This window comes from Epargyreus clarus, unplaced genomic scaffold (genome assembly GCF_041222505.1).
Source record: "Epargyreus clarus isolate Ecla_fem2 unplaced genomic scaffold, WU_Ecla_fem_2.2 ptg000031l, whole genome shotgun sequence".
NCBI lineage: Eukaryota > Metazoa > Arthropoda > Insecta > Lepidoptera > Hesperiidae > Epargyreus > Epargyreus clarus.
In genome coordinates this window covers 10,614,486-10,635,000 of record NW_027332236.1, presented here as the reverse complement: position 1 = coordinate 10,635,000, position 20,515 = coordinate 10,614,486, and the positions used below count along the sequence as shown (strand labels likewise).

Sequence of the window (20,515 nt, the reverse complement as noted above, 5' to 3'; positions counted from 1 at the left end):
GGATTCAAACCACAGATAGGTTGAGAAACTCAGTTACTAACCACTAGACTGTTACTACTATTCCCATTCCCATGAGTCGAGTCAAATGATGCGAATGTCCCTTTTTCGAGTAAATTCCATACGGTGGACGATCGCGGAATAATTAATTTTTGTGTACCTCCATGCTGTGGCTATCGAACGAAAAGGTTTTCTAAGAAGACTTGTTCTAAGAACAAAAATACTTGTTTTTAGGAACTTCAAATTTATTTTATGTGTAAAATTCTCAGATTTAACTGTAACCTATCTTTACTAGTAGTCGATCCGAATAGTTCCTAAAGTCGACACAATCCAAGCAATTTTCGACCTTCGAGATGGTACGTCAGATAGAATGTAATAGATTTTCGGGTGCACATCTGGGAAAATGGAGCAGAATTAGCCCCAAATCGTGATGTGGGGCTTTATCCGAAAAATGTTGAGGTCATCAAAACATAAAGGTGGATACACAGTGATACTCTCCTTGAAGTGGAAAAGGATTTTCGGTTGCTATGAGACGTTGTAGTTCTTTGAAAACCGAACCATGGAGGTATATGCGATACATGATGGTATGGTCGAATACATCTACGAGTATATGTACGAGTTGACAATGATTTTGCAGGTGATTTTAGATTTTTTAAACGCTCAATAAATATCTCAAAAGAAGTTAGGTGAATAGGAAGGTAAGCGAGCATGTATTTCATCTGATAGTGAGTAGCAACTGCTGCATAAGTTAACATTCCTGCCTGCGGTTGCCCACAGATGCTTTGCTACCCTGAGGACTAAGTTTGAATGCCTTGAATATGTATGTTTGCCTTATCAAAGAATTAAAAGCGGAACACAGCAGCGCTTTACGCTACTGTTATAAGAAATAGGTGTGACAGTAGTGCTTCCCAAGTCGAACCCCAAAGGGTTCTAACACGTTCTTTTCATACGTATTTAGCTCCTAGCAAAACCGATCTTATATCAAACCGATTGCAATTAAAACGTCAAGGGAATATGACACTTATGTTCAGGATATTACGCCCAAAACGGCATATAAGATAGCATCTGTTTGTGAATGTAGGCGTGCATAATTCCAACAACAACACAAGATGAGCTTGTGGTCACTTTGAAGCAATATTACTAACGATATTAGCACGGCATTTTGACACCTATGTTGTAGATTATTATGTTCATAATAGCGTGAACGTTCCGTACTTACTTGATACGGCCTTTGTAGTTGTGTATTTGTTGTAGTGGGCGTGAATAATTTATACGAACGAGATGAGCTTGTGGTCACTTAGGCACGATATTAGGGATCACGTCGTGTATAGTTGTATAATTTGGAGTGTAATGTGTAGGACTTGCAGGTGTTTTTAAGATCGGATAAGCATATGGAAATGTCGTGAAGAAGCTGGTAGAACTCTCTGTTGGTTGATTCGGGCGGTACCACCGCCGTCAATGGTAAACGCTGCTGCGTTCTGGTTTGAAGGGTGTGATAAGGGAGACATACTTTTCCAAGGCGTTCCAGCTTGGTATTCTGGGCTTGCGGCGCATTTGAGGCTGACCTCATGTAAGGATCTAAAAATGTTTTGTTATTGTATGTACAGAATAATGTTATGTCTGTTATGTCGGCCTTGTATAAAAATATTTTATAGACGCGAGTCGTCGTTCTCAAAGGTGTGAAGTCTGCCAATTTGCACATGGTCAGCATTATGGCCTAAACCTTCTCACTCCGAGAGGATGCCTTTGCCCAGCTGTGGTACAGTAATAGTTGAAGAGAACTCTTCTTTTTTGCAGAATTTCCATTACTTTTTAATCTGAAGTGTTTATAATGTTCAATCAGAATGGACAGCAATTTCACTAAGCTGTCCGAATGAATCCATCCAATCGGATTGATCCCATTCCGCTGACCTACCATGATATTGCAATCAAAAACATGGTATTTTTATTTTTTAATAACGAACTTTTATCAATATTATATTCAACTCACAGTAGTGACTGTGTTTTGATTTAAAAGGATATAACAAAATCCACTTTTACGAGTCGTTTCAATTCAGAAGAAATGATGATGTGAGTCATCAATTTCAGGTACAACTATGGATTTTGGTTTGTTATACAACAGGATGGCAGTGATTGTGACCACTTCCGTATGTTAGTGGTCGCAAAAGTAAAAAATAATATCGCTTATTTTTTAACTTTTGATGATTGGTTTGAATTTTGTCACCACCTTTTACTTCTGTATAGAACGCTTTTCTATCCTATGTGTCTCAGAGTTTTACACGGGAGGACCGGAACCTTTTTTACTAACCTAGAAATAAATAAAAGATATGTTGCATGACAAAGTTAGTTCATTTATGTTTTATTTAAAAGCGCGTATTCTTTTTTTTTCTTTTTGTTGACGAGGGGGAAACCTTCAAAAGGTAACTGACGCCATGGGAGTGGCGCCGTCCTCAGCGTTTGGTGGAGAACTCCGGGATCTCCAACGGAACACAACCGAAGTCCTCCTAACGCGATGCCCTTCTATCGGGCTCTGCCCTGGGGGGAGCAATTTACGCTCCTCTCACATCCCCTAGTGATTACAGCGATATGCGACCACACAAACCGCTGTCCTTCCCGGGGTCGCTTGCTGGATGGTTCGAGCTCCCACTCTTGCCGCCCGTAACCCCGAAAGCCCCTTTTAGTCACCTCTTACGACAGGCAGGGGATACCGTAGCCCTATTCTGGTCCCGGTACTACAGGGACACACAGGGTAACAGGGTACTACAGGGTATGTTGCATGACAAAGTTAGTTCATTTATGTTTTATTTAAAAGCGCGTATCCTAACTGACTAGTTGCAAAACCTAAACTATTGAAGATGGAAACGTGAATTTTGGACAATAGATACCTTTTTGTCTATAGGCACACGTTATGGAAGCATTTTATGTATTCCATGGATTAGGTATATAAGTTAGTTTAAAATCTGCCAATTTTGAAATAAGTTTTTTGAAACCTATTTCATCGCTTTTAGAAAATCAACCCTAAAGGACTAAAATGAGGGTTTAAAGTTTGTATTAAAATTTATTATGATTTACGCGCACAAATTCGCTGGCAAAAGCAATTTTTGATAAGTCTAAAGAAACCACCCTATTAGTACAAAGCATATGGGTCACAACCACAAACATATGCGGTAGCTATGTGGAGGTAATGGCGACCGCAACATGGGGTCTTTATTGGCAATTACCGTGCTTGTGTTTGTCCGGCGTTTGTTAACCGTCTGGAGAACGGTCTTTGTCTAGATTTCACTGTAAACTGAGTAGAAAAGTATGTTATGTTATAAAATTGAATTAGATAATGCATTCTCGCTTAATGTGGACTAGTGTGGAGGTCATTGCCGTTTACGAACATCGATCCTAAAATATTATGTTTTACTATTGAACGCAGAAAAGTAGGTTCTGGGGCTAAATTGGAACATCACCATAAGTATGTATTTAGTAGAGGCTTGGAGAAGAAAGATCTCCCGTTGGGCTAGGTGATCATGCTCGGGGAGCGGCCGTGCTCCAACAGTCTCAGTTCGGAGCTTGTATATAAACAGGATGTTATGAAAACTTCGATAGCGTGATTCAGAAACGTGATAACATCTTTTGACGAGTAGCGGGAAGTCGCCAGTTGTAGAATTCTTTATGGTAGAATTACTTCTTTCAGCCTAATAACAGCAGGATTTAACACTATTGAGTTTCGTTTTGAAGGGATAGAGGAGACATGATTATTCGAGTTGTTGTAGGTAAGAAACTAATTTCATCTGTGGTTGATTATAGATATCTTTGGACGACATTAGCTTACCACGGACTTCATGCTTTACTTCCACAAAAAATAAACATATAGAACATAAAGCCAAGACTCGAAACAGCAAACATAACTCGAGGTGCCAAACAAGCGACGCACACAAACATCGTAATTGGCAATAACGATCGCGAACGCCATTAGCTTTCCACCCGATTGCTCTAAGGACCATGTGTATGTACATATATGTATTTATGTATGTATGTCGGCACTTCACAGATTTTAATATATGAAGTGTTGGGCTATTATTCAGCTACATTTTTAAGAGAGATTTTTTTATTACTTTTTTGGATTCCGTACCGAAAGGATAAAAACGGGACTCTATTAGTAACCTATCCAGCCTGCACTAAATAAATGGGCATCCCCATATAAGAAACTGCTACATTACAGCGTTTTTCGCTTTATCTATTGAAACGTAAGAGGTAGACAGTTCAAATTTTCACAATTCATTTACTCTTATGGCTGCTGTGATAACAAAAACTAAAATATATAATTCTACTAGTGGTGTCCGCGGCTTCGCCCGCATTTTAAAGAAATAATATGGTATACATAAAACTGTAAATTTGTACCTGCATTGGAATGACAGTGGTGCCATCTGTCGAAAATTGGTCTTACCAACTCCCAATCATCATCACTTGATCAAATGCATAGTTTCCGATTCTATAATTACTTACGAATTAAAAATTAATTAAAAAAACCTTTTCCCACGGACTAAATTGTGAATCTAAACCATTCTCAAGTCCCCTTGAACACACACAACAAATTTCATCAAAATCAGTCCAGTCGTTTAGGAGGATTTCAGTGACATACACACACATAAGAAATATACAGGGTGAATCTCCATAAAGTGCACATATTGAAACAGGTAAAATTAAACCGCATTTTGTCGACAAAAAAAATATAAAAAAAATAAAAAAAAATTTTTTTTGGGTTTTACGACCTTTTGAATTTTTTTTTGGGAATTGTGCACCTGAAGTAAGTAAATCGCTATAACTTTAAAACTAAGAGGGTTATCAGGTTCAAACAAAAATAACAATGATTGCCAATGATAGGCCGTACTGATCCATGAAAAAAAAAAACAAAAAAAAAACTAACTTCCCAGGAAAAAAATGTCAGATTAGTGCAAAAAAGCACTTTTTTAGGTAAAATTTTCAGTAATCATCAATTTCCTCAAAATAATCTAGGCATTTTATTTTTTTATTATTGTTTAATGCAATTCTACGTCGTATTAGCTTTCAAACACTAAAAAAACCACGCCTCTAACTCATGTATAAAGTTTGCTAGGAACGTTTCAAAAACGATACTCATGACGCGACGCACGTGCGCCCTTATAAAACTGGTATAGTCCGACCCATAATTAGATGTCCAAAATATAAACAAAGAAAACTATCAAAAATATGTTTCAATGGTAAATTCATGGTAGTTTCTTATTTTTGACGATATTAAAGTGATAAAACAGTAATAAAATAAATCTTTAATAATTAAAAAAAAACACTAATTTGTATTAAAAATGTTATTTATTACCAACACCCTTAAAAACTGCCTTTGTTTAAGCGCTCGTAGGAAACATTATACTTAAGTTAGAGGCATGCTTTTTTTAGTGTTTGAAAGCTAATACGACGTAGAATTACATTAAATAATAAAAATAAAATAAAAAGCCTAGATTATTTTGAGGAAATTCACGATTACTGAAATTTAACCTAAAAAAATTGCTTTTTTCACACTAATCTGACTATTTTTTTCTGGGAAGATAAACTTTTTTGTTTCTTTTTTTTTCATGGATCAGTACGGCCTATAATTGGCATTCATTGTAATTTGTTTGAACATGATAACTCTTTTAGTTCAAAAGTTATAGCGATTTATTTACTTTAGGTGCACAATTCCAAAAAAAAAACTTCAAATGGTCGTAAAACCAAAAAAAAAATTTTTTATTATTTTTTTTATTTTTTTTGTCGACAAAATGCGGTTTAATTTTACCTGTTTCAATATGTGCACTTTATGGAGATTCACCCTGTATATATAAAGATGAAAATTTTGGTAGTACGGAAACCTCCGTGCGAGTTCGACTCGCACTCGGCCAATTACTTTTTTCGACAAGATCAGTCGCAAAGGCCAAACTCCGAGGTCTCGAGGTCTCGAGCAGGTGTCAGTGTCGCGACAGACATATTGTTTCCGGAAATAAGTCCCCCTGGACGAACAAACGCCACGGTTCCTGGGACGAACTTTGAGAAATAACTTAGTAAATGTTTTGGGATCGCGCACCGCTTTGTTTTGTTTTGTCCCGGTGGGACAGGTAAATCTTGTTTGTTTGACTAGTCCGAGGATGTATTTGTTTTGTTTATCTGTCCCACAACCACGCCTTGCATTAAGAAATTCGAAGAATGTATAGTAACCCATATCGTTAGGACAACTCAGTCGTTAAGTCGTTTCCCTACTCTCTTGTTCAAATAATAAACATCAGTTGTGAAGTCGCCCTACTGTCATGTTCAATGATAATTTGTTATCATAGAATATTTGATTACACTACCACACTGCAGTCAATAACAATTGTAGCATTCAGTTCTCTGATCAAATTAACATTAAACTATTTAGTTATATTTAGGTAAAGGAAAATTAACAAATACAAAATAGTACGCACGATGTTATAACAGCAGGATAACTTGCACAGCTGTGGTAAAATAACTGAAATCGTACGGCTGATAGATTTCCGTAACCGATTCCATATAGAAGAAATGCCAGTTGAAATTGAAGACCCGCGGTGGAGCAGTCATCGTTCCGGTGTAACGTGCAAAGGGTTCTGGGTGCAAATCCTGGCCAGACAGACATCTGAATGTTGAATTTTGATATCCGGGGCTGCGCGTTTGTGTGTGGGCATGGCATCCAAGACACAGGAAATTCTAGTGTAAGACTATGAGTGTCGAAAACATCTTTACTTAGTTCGGAAAATCTCGTATAATATTTGCGTTATTACACCATGAAAACCAGTACATATTATTGTAAAGTGACGACTTTACAATACTATGTACTGGAATAGACGTATTTACGTGGTGTTGTGTCATCGTTGCAGACTTACAAAAAGTGTCACAGACGGTTAACAAAAGGATTAAATTATTGAAATTGCTTATAATAGTAATAAATATTTTTGTGCCATCCCTAAATTAATGTACATACATATATAACGATAAATGGAGATTATGCTAATATGATAATGTTAATAGCTAATATGCATGTAAATAAGCTAATTCAATTTGTTCTATCTTGAGGTATATATTAAAACGCATAGCGTATTAGAACATAGAGAAAGTGTGCTAATGCAACCAAAATCTAAAGAATCCAAAATAAGTAGGCAAAATCTATTATGTTAAAATACATACATACACGTAGATTACCAAATAGAGAAATAGAGTTAATTAAATTACGCATGCAATTCTCCCTTATTTTTAAGTAAATTTGTTCTAATGAATACAGATAAATAACTTTTACAGTACACTGGTGATAGCGCAGTGGATAGAAACTTGGCTTCTCATTCAGCGATCTGAGGTTTGAGTTCTAGAAACCTCCAATTTTAAATTTCTATGCGTATTACAAATGAATTATCGACTTGTTCTAACGGTGAAAGAAAATATCGGGAAACTACACCTGAGAATTCTTAAACTAACTTTCTCAAAGGTATGTGGAGTCTGCTAATAAGCAAGACGGTTATCACGGTCAACAATGGCTAAACCCCTCTCACACTGAGAGGATGCCCCTGTGGTAGCCCAGCAATGGGACAGTAATATAATAACGACGATCATCTACTTAATAATTCAGCTCTTTACCTTCTAGTGATGTATCTCTGAACACTGTACATAAATGTAATCATTTGAATATGAATTGAACATCAATTCCAAAATCAATTCCCAGCTGCTGACAAACACGACAAGCAAAAAGGTGTTATCAAATCACACAATTTTTTACTTCATCCGAATTTGAATCTGGGAACATTGTTTTGTTAGTCGATAGGGTCAATACGCTTGGAAATACAGGACGAAAAATATTTGTTATGGAATACCTAATGTTTTAGGACAGGTTGTTTGATAACTGAGGGTAGCAGAATACTTTGTGGTTTGATTCCAGCGGCACCAACGCCACACCAAGTGCTGCTTAGTAACAGTAGGTACTGTTAACCGCTGCTGTGTGCTGCTGTGTGCTACTGTGTTCTGATTTCCAGGGTGAGCTGAGGGAGGTATACTCTTCCGAAGCATTCTAACTTAGTTTATTATAAGGGTATGAAATGTAAAACAAAAAACCAAACCAAAAAAATTACGTTACTAAATAGTTTATTTTTTAAATCTTTTTAAGAACTTTATTTTAATTAGTCTCCTCTATTTCAGGTGGAGTTTGGTCCCTCCGGAACCTCTCGATCTCGGTTCCCCGCGCGGTCCTCTCGGGCGAGGGCCAGTCCGCTGTGCTCCGATGTTCCTACGACCTGGAAGGCGCCATGCTGTACTCAATCAGATGGTACAGAGCAGAGACGGAGTTCTACAGATTCGTGCCTAGGGAAATGCCGCCTACGATGGTGTTTTCGTTGCCAGGAACTTCTGTTGATGTGAGTGTAGTTTAAATTAATCTGATTCTAGAAATTGTTATTAAAAATAAAATCTGACTGTTTAAAAATGTATGCTTTGGTTAGTACAACAATTTAGACTGATCGAACGATACCGCATATTATTATGTAATGCCACTTGACTTTGGCGTCCGTGATCGGTCGTTAGCTGTCGCTCATGTATTAGGACCCTTTTAGACAGGCAGATTAGACATTCTTAGTCAATTACTGCAAATAGAGTTGCAATACCTGAAGTGAATCACAAATATGACAAGTCTTATTGTCTTAATGTTTCCTCTTCATCATAACTTTCAAATTAGTACAATACGTTATACTATTTTTGCTTAATTTTCATCAAGAAAGATAACTGTTATGAGAATAGGACACGAACACGAAAAGGACGTTCAGGTTGGTGGATTTCCTTCGAAAATATAATGGGGAAGTTTTAGCTACGTGTGTTTCCGCAAAATATTTTTCCTCACCAATAAAACCATCGATTAGTAATTAAAACCGATAAGAATGTTAATCGAAATACGCTTTTGAAAATAGTGGCGCATGTTGCCGTGGTTGAAATTCATAGAAAAATGTATCATGCGACAGCAGAAGGAAGTGTTTTATAAATATTTTTCTTGCTCCGACAGTAGTAAATTCACGGGCCGTTAGTTAAAAATAAAGAGAACCGTATTTAGTTCAAGACAGAAGACAATGTAAAGCTTCGTGTCAAGGCTTGCAAACATACTTACATTTAGACCTTCCGACACTGCTTACTTTACTATCTGTTATAACGCATTGCACACGTAAAAGCTAAAAGTTTACTTCCCTACAAATCTTATTCCGTCAGTAATGAACAAGAGGCAGCATAAAATAAATGTGTATGAATAACAATTTCTATTCTCCACCTCCTATTACTAACTTTTTTTCTACAAGAGAAAAAAATAGTTTAAAATACAAAAAAATCAGACTAATCTCTCAGCGATAACAATTCATATAGATGAATACAGAATTTATATTCAACAGAAATCTAAACCATCTTCCTATTTTTTAAGGTTTCCATTACTACTACTTTTATTCCTATCATTTGTCCTATGAATATAGTCACCTTAATTCTAACAGCTGTTTTTTTCCTATCGACAGTTAGCGCAGTCGGATCACCAACAAGTTCGGATCGTAAACCTGAACCGGAGGCTAAGCGGGGATTACCAGTGCGAGGTCACAGCGGACGCGCCTCTCTTCCACACTGATATTCGAACAGCCCCACTTACTGTTGTTGGTGAGTAGAATCATTTTTACTGTCCTATATTTCTGGAAAAGACTCTCCGGCTAGATGGACCGATAACTTGAAGAAAACAGCGGGACACCGTTAGTATCAGAAGACAAGGGATCGGATGAGGTGCCATCAATTCGTCAAAAACAAACAGTAGAGGAGAGAGTTGAATACATAATCGTTAGTGCCTGAACATTCGTGCTTTATGTGCGTTTTTTTGCTTCGGAGGGCATTTTATAATATAAATTAGCGAACGAGCGTGCATGTGTACATGGACATCTGTTATAAACTCGAAATAAGATTAAAATCCTACCGAAGATAGGCAGTCACAGATACCTTGCTACCTCTGAGAACTAAGTTGGAACTCTTGAAATATATCTCTCTTACCACCTTGAAACCAGAACACAGTTGCACTTAACAGTGTTTCAACAGAAATTGTGGGAAAAAATGAGTGTAGCGGGGCTATCTTTGGAGTCGAACCACAAACAGTTCTACCATCTTTAAAATCTTAATTCGTCGGTCAGCATTCCCGGTTATCCTTGGATATCATGGGTGAAACTTTTATCGATAAATCATATCTTGGATTCAAACATGTGGGTACCAAGTGTAAGATTTTTTAACTGAGAGTCCATCACATGCATGTTTTCTTCTACCTTTTAATAATATTTATTTTCTTCTTCTATTTTGGAATGATTCTGTACTACGACTCTTTCAATCCAAGAAATCAGCAGATTCAAGTAAAAGAAAAGGAGATTTCTGCTTAGCGAACTTTAAATAAACTTCTTATGCTTCAAGATATTAACTCAGGTAAAGGAGTACTTTTAAATAAATATTTCTTTTTCCGAAAACTAATTTAAAGTTATTCTTGCAGCAGGCTGGAGCTCTTTTCCGTTGTAAAGATTTATTTAAATTCGTCACAGTATACTAAGTCGTCGGCATTCCGTCTTCAAGTCTTAGTTGGGATTCGGTCTTCAAATCTTAGCTAGATACAATCATTTTCACAAATTTAGAATCATAGTAAGAAACTTCTTATGATTTAGTTTTTTAGAGATTTATAATTAACTACCTGACCCGGAAAACTTTGACCTGCCTCAGAGTTTATTTATGAAATATATTTCATATTTACTCCCTTTTAAACCTTCTCTGGACTTCCACAAATTATTCTAAACTAAAATTAGTCAAGTCTGTCCAGTGGTTATGTGAGTTTTAGCGAGACTAACGAACAGCAATTGATTTTTTATATATAAAGTTAGATGGACAATTATTAATTTAAAATAAGTTGATGAGCAGTAAAGAAGATTCTAAAACTTAGTTTGAGAAAAATATATTTAATTTCATTGATAAATCTACGTTTTAGTCTCGTGCAAATCAGCGAAATGGCAGTGATTTTAGAGTCACAGGGAGACATACAACTTATCTTGAAGTTAACAATCAGTTAATATCTTTTAGACGTAAATTTCGCAGAGCTGTGAAATTAGACGCAAATGGGAGATACTTGGACACGGTTCAACGGATCGTAGCGGCACTTAGTTTATGTGCCAAAACTTAGTTTATTGTGCCATCAATACTGCTTTGGCAATTTCGGAGAATATATCAGTTATATTTTTATTGTCGCTGGGAATAGGCTTTTTGGCAACTTACGTACTTTTAGTACGACCTCTACGAGCATGTTCTGTGTACATGGTGAAGTTTTCGTCTGGCATCACCCAACTGTGGCAGAGGATTTGTCCCAGCTCAGGGTCATACAAACGACAGGTCTAGTTTTTTTTCATGAAATTGAGAAGCAAATAAGTTTATAGCCCACCTGATATTATGTTATTAATTAATTTAAAATTAGATAAATTAGCTTAAAATAGTCCTTGTATTACATTTCATAAGTTTCAGAAGAGCGGAGGCTCCTAATACAGGCACTGCGTGCTTAAAATGAGGCTCTAGCCATTTACTAATCTAACACACCTTATGAAGTAAAATAAATAAATGTTTAAAAAATGTTTAAAATGTTTGATGGTTAATGGTCACTGCCACTCTCTATGAACATCTGATACGTACAGATAGAATAGGAGTTCTACCCGAAGTCGATCACAGATGCACTATCATTTCGGGGAATTGTGGTTCAAATAAGATGTTATTAATTATTGAAGTATAACTTACATGGCAGTATTTGATACAATACTTGCCATATTTCTACTTCGGGGCACGAACTTTGTACAGCTCCTCCAAACTCTACTTTCTTACCAACTGTATCGTTACCCACAAACTTCTCTGTAACCGATACTTTAAAAGCCATATAAAAATATCCGTTTCAAAAACCAAAAATGGAATTACAAATATAAATTCTCCAACCGCTATCATTATTGCACTGTGCGCCGCAAGGGGCACCCATTCCACCACAGTTGTAATAATTTAACTCGTTTACGCCGCAGCGCTGATTTTATTAAATGTATGCTTAAATCAACATGTTTATTATCATTTAACCTGCATTACTCTTTAATTTGGATATAATCTATATTTGATTGAGTAGGTTTTATGTAATAATATCGTTGTTAAAGGTATACAATAATGGAGTTGTTTTGTTGTGATCATCTGTCGACTTTTTATTATTCCTCTGCTGGACAATTTAATATCAACAATTTTATGTACAAGTAGTAAATGAGCCGTTGAAAGGAGATTTATTAAATACGTCCAAGTTGTTGTTACAATACTTGAAGATTGGTCAGCTTAACGCAGTTCACTATTATCTTCACTTCACTCTACAGTTCCGTGACCATCTAAATAAATAAACCCTCAAATAATCTATCTTTCACTCTGATCAATATTGAGCCTTTTTGTTACGATGTAATCAATAAAATCAAAAAGTCAGTCAGTATGTATGTATATCTTCTAGTATTTCAGCCAGTTGCGAAATATTAAAGATCTGAAGCTCACTTAGCTGTTCCGATTCAGTTTGCATGTAAGAGTTCCTTTGCGGTGTTGGATATTTGTCTATAGACAATGTAACTTCTATCCAATGATGACAACCAGAACCAATAGCACAAAGTGTCCTCTGAAGTGCGGGTGAAATAAAAACACTAGCGGTCACCCACCCAACTATCTACCACGTGCGTGACTTCGTTTTAAAAAGCAAAACTCCTTCCGAAGTTATAACTTATATCCAACGAGAGAGAATTTTAAGTATATAATCCTGAAGTACTTAAACATGAAAATATTTTCGTCTCACAGATCCACCCTTCCGAGCGCCTCGTCTTTCAGTGTCAAGAGCGAGTTACGCTAGAGGGGATGTTATCCAAGCAAATTGTTCCGTCGATGAAGCCTACCCTGCACCTAACATCACTTGGATATTAGATGATCACAAGGTAAGACAGTTTGTTATTCTTTGTATTTGTACAAGAAGTAAATGAACATGACGTTGAAGTCCACCTGATGGTAAATTGCCACTTGCCGCCTATCAGCAATGTTCGGTTTTTATGGTGAGTTAACTTATCCGAGGGATTCCAGTTATTTCTCGGTTAGATCTTAGGGAAGCAATGCTGTAGAGATGTTGCAGGCAAGTTCTTAGTAAGAGACGTGTTGATTTGATGAAGTCTTGTACTGAAGTACTGTTTTAATACTAAGCTTAACCTAACGTATATAACTATGCGTCTTACACATACTACAACGCATATGTGATCGACTTTAGATGACAAACGTATCTGTGGTGGATCACAGATGTCCATTAGCGACAGTCGCCACTTACTACCAGATGAATTACATACTTGTTTACTATTTCAATATTATAAAATAAAAATAAAAAAAACTCCAAGCTCTAAAATCTTGCGACAAAGGTATTAAAACATACAACCCACTTAAACGTCTATTCCCGGTATTGTTATATAAACAATCATACCTAGTTTGCCTTTTGCAAAAACATTTGTGTAAGATTATCACATTGTAGAAACATTATCGTAAACCGAATTAAAAGCAAATGTTCTGTGATTGTTGAAAACAAAACATTATTATTTTAGGACCTTAGGTCATAATGGTTTGGGCTCATTCTTTTAAATAAATCGTACAGAAAGTCTGATAAATGTAACCACAATTATAATACTCAAGAAGAAAGCTTCTTGAGTATTATAATTATATCTTAAGATCTTGGTCATCGTCATAATCTAATGAAGAGACAGACTTTTACACATCTTTAAGAACTAATAGAATGGAGTGTCTAACACACTTTAATTAATAAAAACTTCAAACGATTCCAGACCGCCAGGAAGCCAGATCAAAATAAATACTATTAAAACCAGTAAAGTAGCATATTATTGCTACGTTAAATCAAATGTATTTGACTATCATACCGGCAAATTAATAAATTCCTGTGCAGATAATGCAGAATTGAACTTCAACCAAAATTGTTATCTAAATGATGAATTTAGATTTTAGTTATAGGCATTTACATCGGCCTACTGTCTACTGTGCGACGTCATGGAACGGAACCACACAGCATAAACTGAACAATATAAGTAAATATGTCATAAACACTACCCTACACGACATGAAACTCAGAGAGCTACTAATTCACTAACAAGCTCTCCCAGGAGAGGTTGATAAATACATTTCTGGAAATCACGACAAAGTCCGACCAAAGACAAGTTGTAGGAAGAAGGTTGCAACGGAAATCCCTCAGGACAGGACAGCTTGTAGGAATTTAATGAAGTAGAAATTGGATTGTAACCTGGTTGTTGGAAGTTTGAAGTTTAGAAGCTACTGATAACATAAATTTCACACATGCCCGAAAATGTGATCTTAGGCTTATGATTCTTGAAATAAAACCAATATGTTTAAAATTGACCCATTAGGTTCTCAAATATGTATTTTCTAGTTTATTTTAAAATGTATGAAGGTTACCATACTGCAATTAATGTAATGAGAAAAGCTTGTAATTATAGCTTAACCAGCATGAACAAATGTAATACGAAAATATTTATATTCAAATTTAATTTCTGTTTTTATCAATAAATTCCCAATCAAGTTAAAGATATACCGATATAACAGGCACCGATCTTGATTACTAACTGCCTTTCGTATCTAAGATTTGCGTTGCTTCAGACCAGAGAGATGTGATTGGAATTGGAATTGGAGAGTGTGATTGGAAATAACCTAAGCTTTGGAAATAAAATATTAAATCGTACCTATAAATACAGACAGATTGTTGGCAATACGTTATAGTTAGTCGTAGAATTACAGTAAATTGCAAACCAGTACAAATGCAAGAACAACGGAGCTAAGGCCGTCCCTTGGGGAAATCCTGCAGATGAAACCGCAGAAATTTAATCGGAGAAAGAACATTAACTGGCTAGATGAAAGATAAAAGACTTATAAATGTTAGCAACTAGTAATACGTTTATTTAATTTATTTATTGACTCAACAACAAAATATATAATTTTTCAGTACAACGATTAGATTTACGATTAGATTTTGGTTAACACTTTTCGATATTGTTACAGAGATAAGACTTAGAGTTTCGTGTATCAATGAAAACTTTACTGTAAATACAAAATAACATGAACTTGATTTAATTTTTAAGCTCGATTTTAAATTTTGTGAAAGTAATTCAAAAATTTATAGGTAAATATTACACATTAATTATAGATAATGAATTATAAAATTTATAATTATACACGTAGTAGGTACAACTGATGTAGTACCGTTTGTCCAACAGAGAGGGTACAAAAAAATGAAAAATGTTTTTACTTGTATAGCCAAGTATGAGGATAAGGAATAAAATCTTTAAAAGAAAAATAGGACTGATAAAGGATAAACAGTATAAATTTAGTAACAGTGTTCCCTAAATTCCTAAAATAAAATATTAAACAGCTTATTGGAATGAACTTTCCGAGTCGAAGCCATTTGCGTTCCGCTCACGTTTATGAAAACTAGAACTTCAAAGGCTTTTATTTGAAGTTTAAATCTAGTTTTAACAAACGTTAACAAGTTCGCGGCTTTTAGTTCACTAACGGATTCAGCTAATGTAATGATACTTAGTATTTTGAAGCTCGGAGTTTTTACTGACTAGTTGAAATCCTTTTACGTAGGAACGACGTCAGTGGTCACTAGAATAGTTGTTCGTTCAATTTCGTTGAAACTTTGTGAAGAGCCTCCAACTTGTTTTGCGATAATCAAATAATGAGAAGGTGGTAAAATGATTTGAAAATTCATAAGTTATCCCATAAAATATCTTTCTATTCTATAGTACTAGAATATGGCTAAAAAAGGCTAATGTTAACTTAAAAATTCTTATCTTGTGTAATGAATAAAAAAAATATTATGAAGAAACTTTCACAGAGTTTCAAAGATTTTTGAAGTTTATTAATCCCCACCCCAGAGAAATTTCGAGTAACAGTGAAGCAGCAATGAATTGATAATGATCTGTAAATAGCAATCATGTTTTCAACTTCATTTTTGTAAAAGAAAACCGTGGACTATTTTTTGTAGGACTTCATAATGACATTTATGTCATTATGAAGTTTGCAATGTTTTATGTCATTATGAAGTTTGCATTCTTGCAATGTTTACATTCAAAATATTTTTCTTTGGAACAGTATTTACTGTCTACCTGCCCGTGGGGAACAAGATGGTTAAGTTACCGTTTCTTGGAAAGTTGGGGCACGTGAAAACATCGTAGCAAGTACAAATCACACAAACAGTGTATTTAAAATTCATGAACAATCAGAAAACTTGGTGCCTCGAACGAATCCAAGCCTTAACGAAACGAAGGCATTTCCATAACGGATAGACCGTCTCATTTGTCGGATTCAGACCTCGAATTTAGGGATGCTAGTTGTTCTTTCGTATAAATCGAGTTCGAATGCAAAAGATTTGTTTGTTTTCGCAATTCGTGTGCGGCTTTTTTATGTTTCGCATAAAATTTACTTACAATAATTTATTCAGTAACATTTCGACCCTTTGAAAAAACCTTAACGACATACTCGTAAGTAATATCTAATTACTAAATGAATATACTTTGATTTTAACTCCATTAAAGAATTCTAGTATTTCTTCGTGTTTCGTGTTGATGGTAATAAATGTCGAGCTAACATGAAACGTTTGAAATTTGTTGTCGATATTCGTATCTAAGTTGTATGTACATAGACTTCGTTGTAGTATTAAAATAAACCCGGATTTAGTGAATACTTAATAGAATACCGCAACTAAGTCAAACAACAAAAATTTGACTCGATTTCCAATTCGAATCAAGTGCAACCTCTTCAGACATCGATTTTCTATTGGCCATCTCTTCATGTCGAACAATGGGAGTTATTCATAGATTTTTATTAATCTTGAACGTACTCGTATTTGCATTTTCGCTTTATCGAAGGATTTGTGTTCAGTTATGGAGAGGTTTCGGTTTGCAATCACTGGAACAGCAGCGAATTTGTCGACAGATATCCAATGCAAATTAAGAACCCCAATTTGTTCCGTGCCAAAGGATTAAATGAAAAATCTTTTGGTTATCCCTTTTGTGCTTAATATAGGGATATCCGTATGTAGCCTTATGTAACATAAAGCCAGCCTTACGTTGATGATGCTATCGGAGTCTATATGTATGGTATTTTAATCAATATTTATGTATAATAATAAGAACTTTTCGTCAATTATGTTTATAACGTTCAAATCAACGTTTTCTTGTAGTAGTTTATTCCATTCGCATATTCAAAAACTTTTTAGTGCTGCAGTGCTTGCAATTTCTTAATTACACAGTTTATCATTATCTTGGCATTTAATAAGTTATTCAGTACAATACCTGAGTTTTACATTATAATTGAAGAAAAAATAACCACTGCTTGTAAATTAAATATACTTACGTTCCGCTAAAATAAGTTATCATTTTCTAAAATTACACACAGTACACGGCGGTTGTTTGGGGAAATTTGCTGTTAAATATTTATACAGATATACTAACAAAAGGATTCCTTATAAATTAATAATGAATCATTATACTCACGAGTAAAACAATAATCGCTTTATAAATAATAATTATTATAACAAAACGACTCTTCAACAGATCGCAGAAAGCGTGTCCTGGCGGTCTTCAGACATGGACTTCAAGGAGCGCGAGGCCTTCAGCCGCCTGGAGCTGACCGTCCACGAAGCGGAGCACTACAAAGTTGGGTTAACGTACACCAGCTCCAACCTGAACCGCGCTTACCAGGACCATTATATCTATGATAGAGAAGAGAATGAGGATAAGGAAGTTGTGAGGTAAAATATTTTTTTGTTTTTGTGCTCGTGTTTTTCGATGTGTGTGTAATTCTCTAGCCCGTTCTGCTGGCCAAATTCATGTATTCTAACATATTATGAGGCGTGATTAGATTTGTGTAAATAGTTTTAAGCGTTCAGACTTTTGTTGTAAAAGTCAGTCTTGTAATATTTATAACCAGTTATAAAAAAAACTCATGTAAAATATGTAATGCTTGCCAATTAGTAACTGGTGGTCTGCCTGTACAAAATGAAAATTCCATGATCAAGAAATATATTTGTATGTAGAGTCAAAGAATTAATTAAGTTAATGTTTTACTTTTTTTTATAAAATATGGTTAACATTAATTCTCATTTTAATTTTGAATATTTGTTTCTTTACTCTAACCAAAAGGCAACAGAATAATTTCAGAAGTCTCTAGATTCTCTAAGATCAAAACAGTCTCTAAATTCTTAAAGTTAACGCAGATACTTCTTTTAAATTTGTAGTACAAGTAAACAAACGAAAACGGGTTAATGTAACCTCATAATAATAATAATAATAACAACCTCATAACATAATAATAACGTCAGCTCATCGTTAAGTTGATTTCTCCTTCTGTTCTATAAAAGTCGTAATAATAAATACGTACCAGTCCTTTCTTACAAAAGATTGACCAAAGTAATTCCCATAGAGTATAATGTCTTCCGAACGATTTGTTTCATTTTATCCATCCACGACGAACTACCAAATGTTACAAAATATTTTTATATGGTTAAGCTGTTTCTTTAACTTTATCTATTTCTGTATTATTTATAACAGGAAGTAAACGAATTTTGGATTTTGCACTCCAAAATCAAGCGGCGTTTTATGTCTTGTTTTGTCAAAATTAAGGAAACGTAATAAATAAATTGGACATTTTATTATCGCGATGCCATAAATTATAAGATTTTTTTTTTAAATTTGAATCATTTATTAAATACTTTAGTCAACTGTTTTATCAACTAACGATTAAGCATCCAAAAATAGTTATAAACCAATCTCAAATAGAAAATACATTTAGTATTATTCTCATATATGGCGGTTAAAACTATCTACAGCATTAGAATCTAACTTTGATCTTTCAATCTGCTTAGGTACACCATGGTTCCACCCCCCACTGGCCAGTTCACGCTGGGATGTGTTGCAACCATCTTTGATATCTATGCCAGGAAGAGCGACCTTATCAACATTAAGGAAGATACTCCACATCCCGCGTCCGTTACTGGAGAGGATTCTTCAGGTGGGATCTTGGTTTAAAACATTCAGATTAGTAAAATTGATCTAAAATATGGTAGATAGGTAGTAGTAACAATATTATTCGATCAACCAGGTACCGCCTCCACATTCACTTTTATTGTGAAGCAGTTATGCGTTTCGGTGGAAGGGTTTCAATGCCGGCTGATTTAAACGTGAGGCGATCATCCTTAGGAATGGCCAAGGATCTATAATTGGCCTCAGGTAGTAGGTCTTGTTGTATATGGAATTGAGTCACAGATATCCATTAACGGCAGTGATCACTTACAATCAGGTGAACTATCAGCTAGTTTACAACTTCTTTTAGAGTCACGAGATGCTTTAATGTAACGTGAGAGCTATTTATGCAGTTACTGTTTACAAGTTGGACTCTAATTCCTATTTAGAGTTGATTTTAGATGCCTATTGGGCATCTTCGCCTATGCATAATTAAATAATCAGTGGAACCATCAATGCTTTCAAAGTAACTTATAAGTATGAATTTGCCATTCAGGTGGTCCAAGTTCAATTACCAGCACATCTGTAATCATGTGAAAATTGAATCTTACCAGATTTTCAGAATTTTCAAAAGCATTTGAAGTGTCTCATCTTCTGCAATGTGGTGGTGTAATGTGCGACCCAACTCTTCTCAAATTAAGATCCCCAAAATCATTATTGATACAGTAAAATACCGCACGAAATCTGATAACAATATTTTCCTCAGGAGCAGTTTCGACTCACAGTGCGGTGCTGACGTCACTGTGCGCGAGCGCTGCCCTCCTCCACGCGTTATGATCTACGCGCCTCATAACCAGTATTTAAGGAAACTGAATGTTGTGATAGACTAAGAGCCGGGGAGGCTAGCTGTGTTTGCGTCTATCTGTTTTAGGCTTTAGAGCGTTTGTCCACCGCCGCCCTCACCGGACTATCACCGAGAAAGAGATGACGGCGCCGAAGTAGCAGTACACATATTTACTATAGCCGCGTGTCCACGGCACTTCCGTCAGGTTATATTAAATTCGGCCCGAAATAATCTCATTTTCGGTGACAAGGCGATAGACAAACGCTCTTACCCGACTGCGGCATAGCCAAAGGAGGGATATGATCTTAGAAAGCCATGTTGTAATTTGTGGAATTTGACAATGGTATCGTTTGAAGCTGTGTCGCGGATTATAGAGTTGTAATAAGTATATCGTTAAATAAAATCTCACATGATTGCTTATTGTAGATCTATTTTATTAAGTTGTATTTGAAAAGTCATAGTAAGTTTCCAAAATATGGATTTTGATTTCGGTGGAGAGTACAATTGTGCCAAAATATAATTAGTAAAAGTTTTGATTAAGATTATTGAGTTGGTTTTT

At 35.4% G+C, this 20,515-nt stretch overlaps 1 protein-coding gene across 2 annotated transcripts in view; it reads left to right on the top strand.

Moving 5' to 3' along the window:
• The window catches only part of LOC140754772 (uncharacterized), a 237,183-nt gene extending 217,017 nt beyond the window's left edge, over positions 1-20,166 (top strand). The window contains exons 2-7 of one of the 2 annotated variants that reach the window (XM_073089864.1): positions 8,191-8,405; positions 9,537-9,672; positions 12,886-13,019; positions 17,706-17,902; positions 19,016-19,161; positions 19,885-20,166. In XM_073089864.1, coding sequence (XP_072945965.1) covers positions 8,191-8,405; positions 9,537-9,672; positions 12,886-13,019; positions 17,706-17,902; positions 19,016-19,161; positions 19,885-19,949 — 893 coding nt within the window. In that variant the 3' untranslated portion in view covers positions 19,950-20,166. Of the gene's footprint in view, positions 1-8,190; positions 8,406-9,536; positions 9,673-12,885; positions 13,020-17,705; positions 17,903-19,015; positions 19,162-19,878 lie in introns of both variants that reach the window. The other variant, XM_073089863.1, reaches the window with a different exon arrangement.
• The last annotated feature ends 349 nt before the right edge of the window (positions 20,167-20,515 follow it).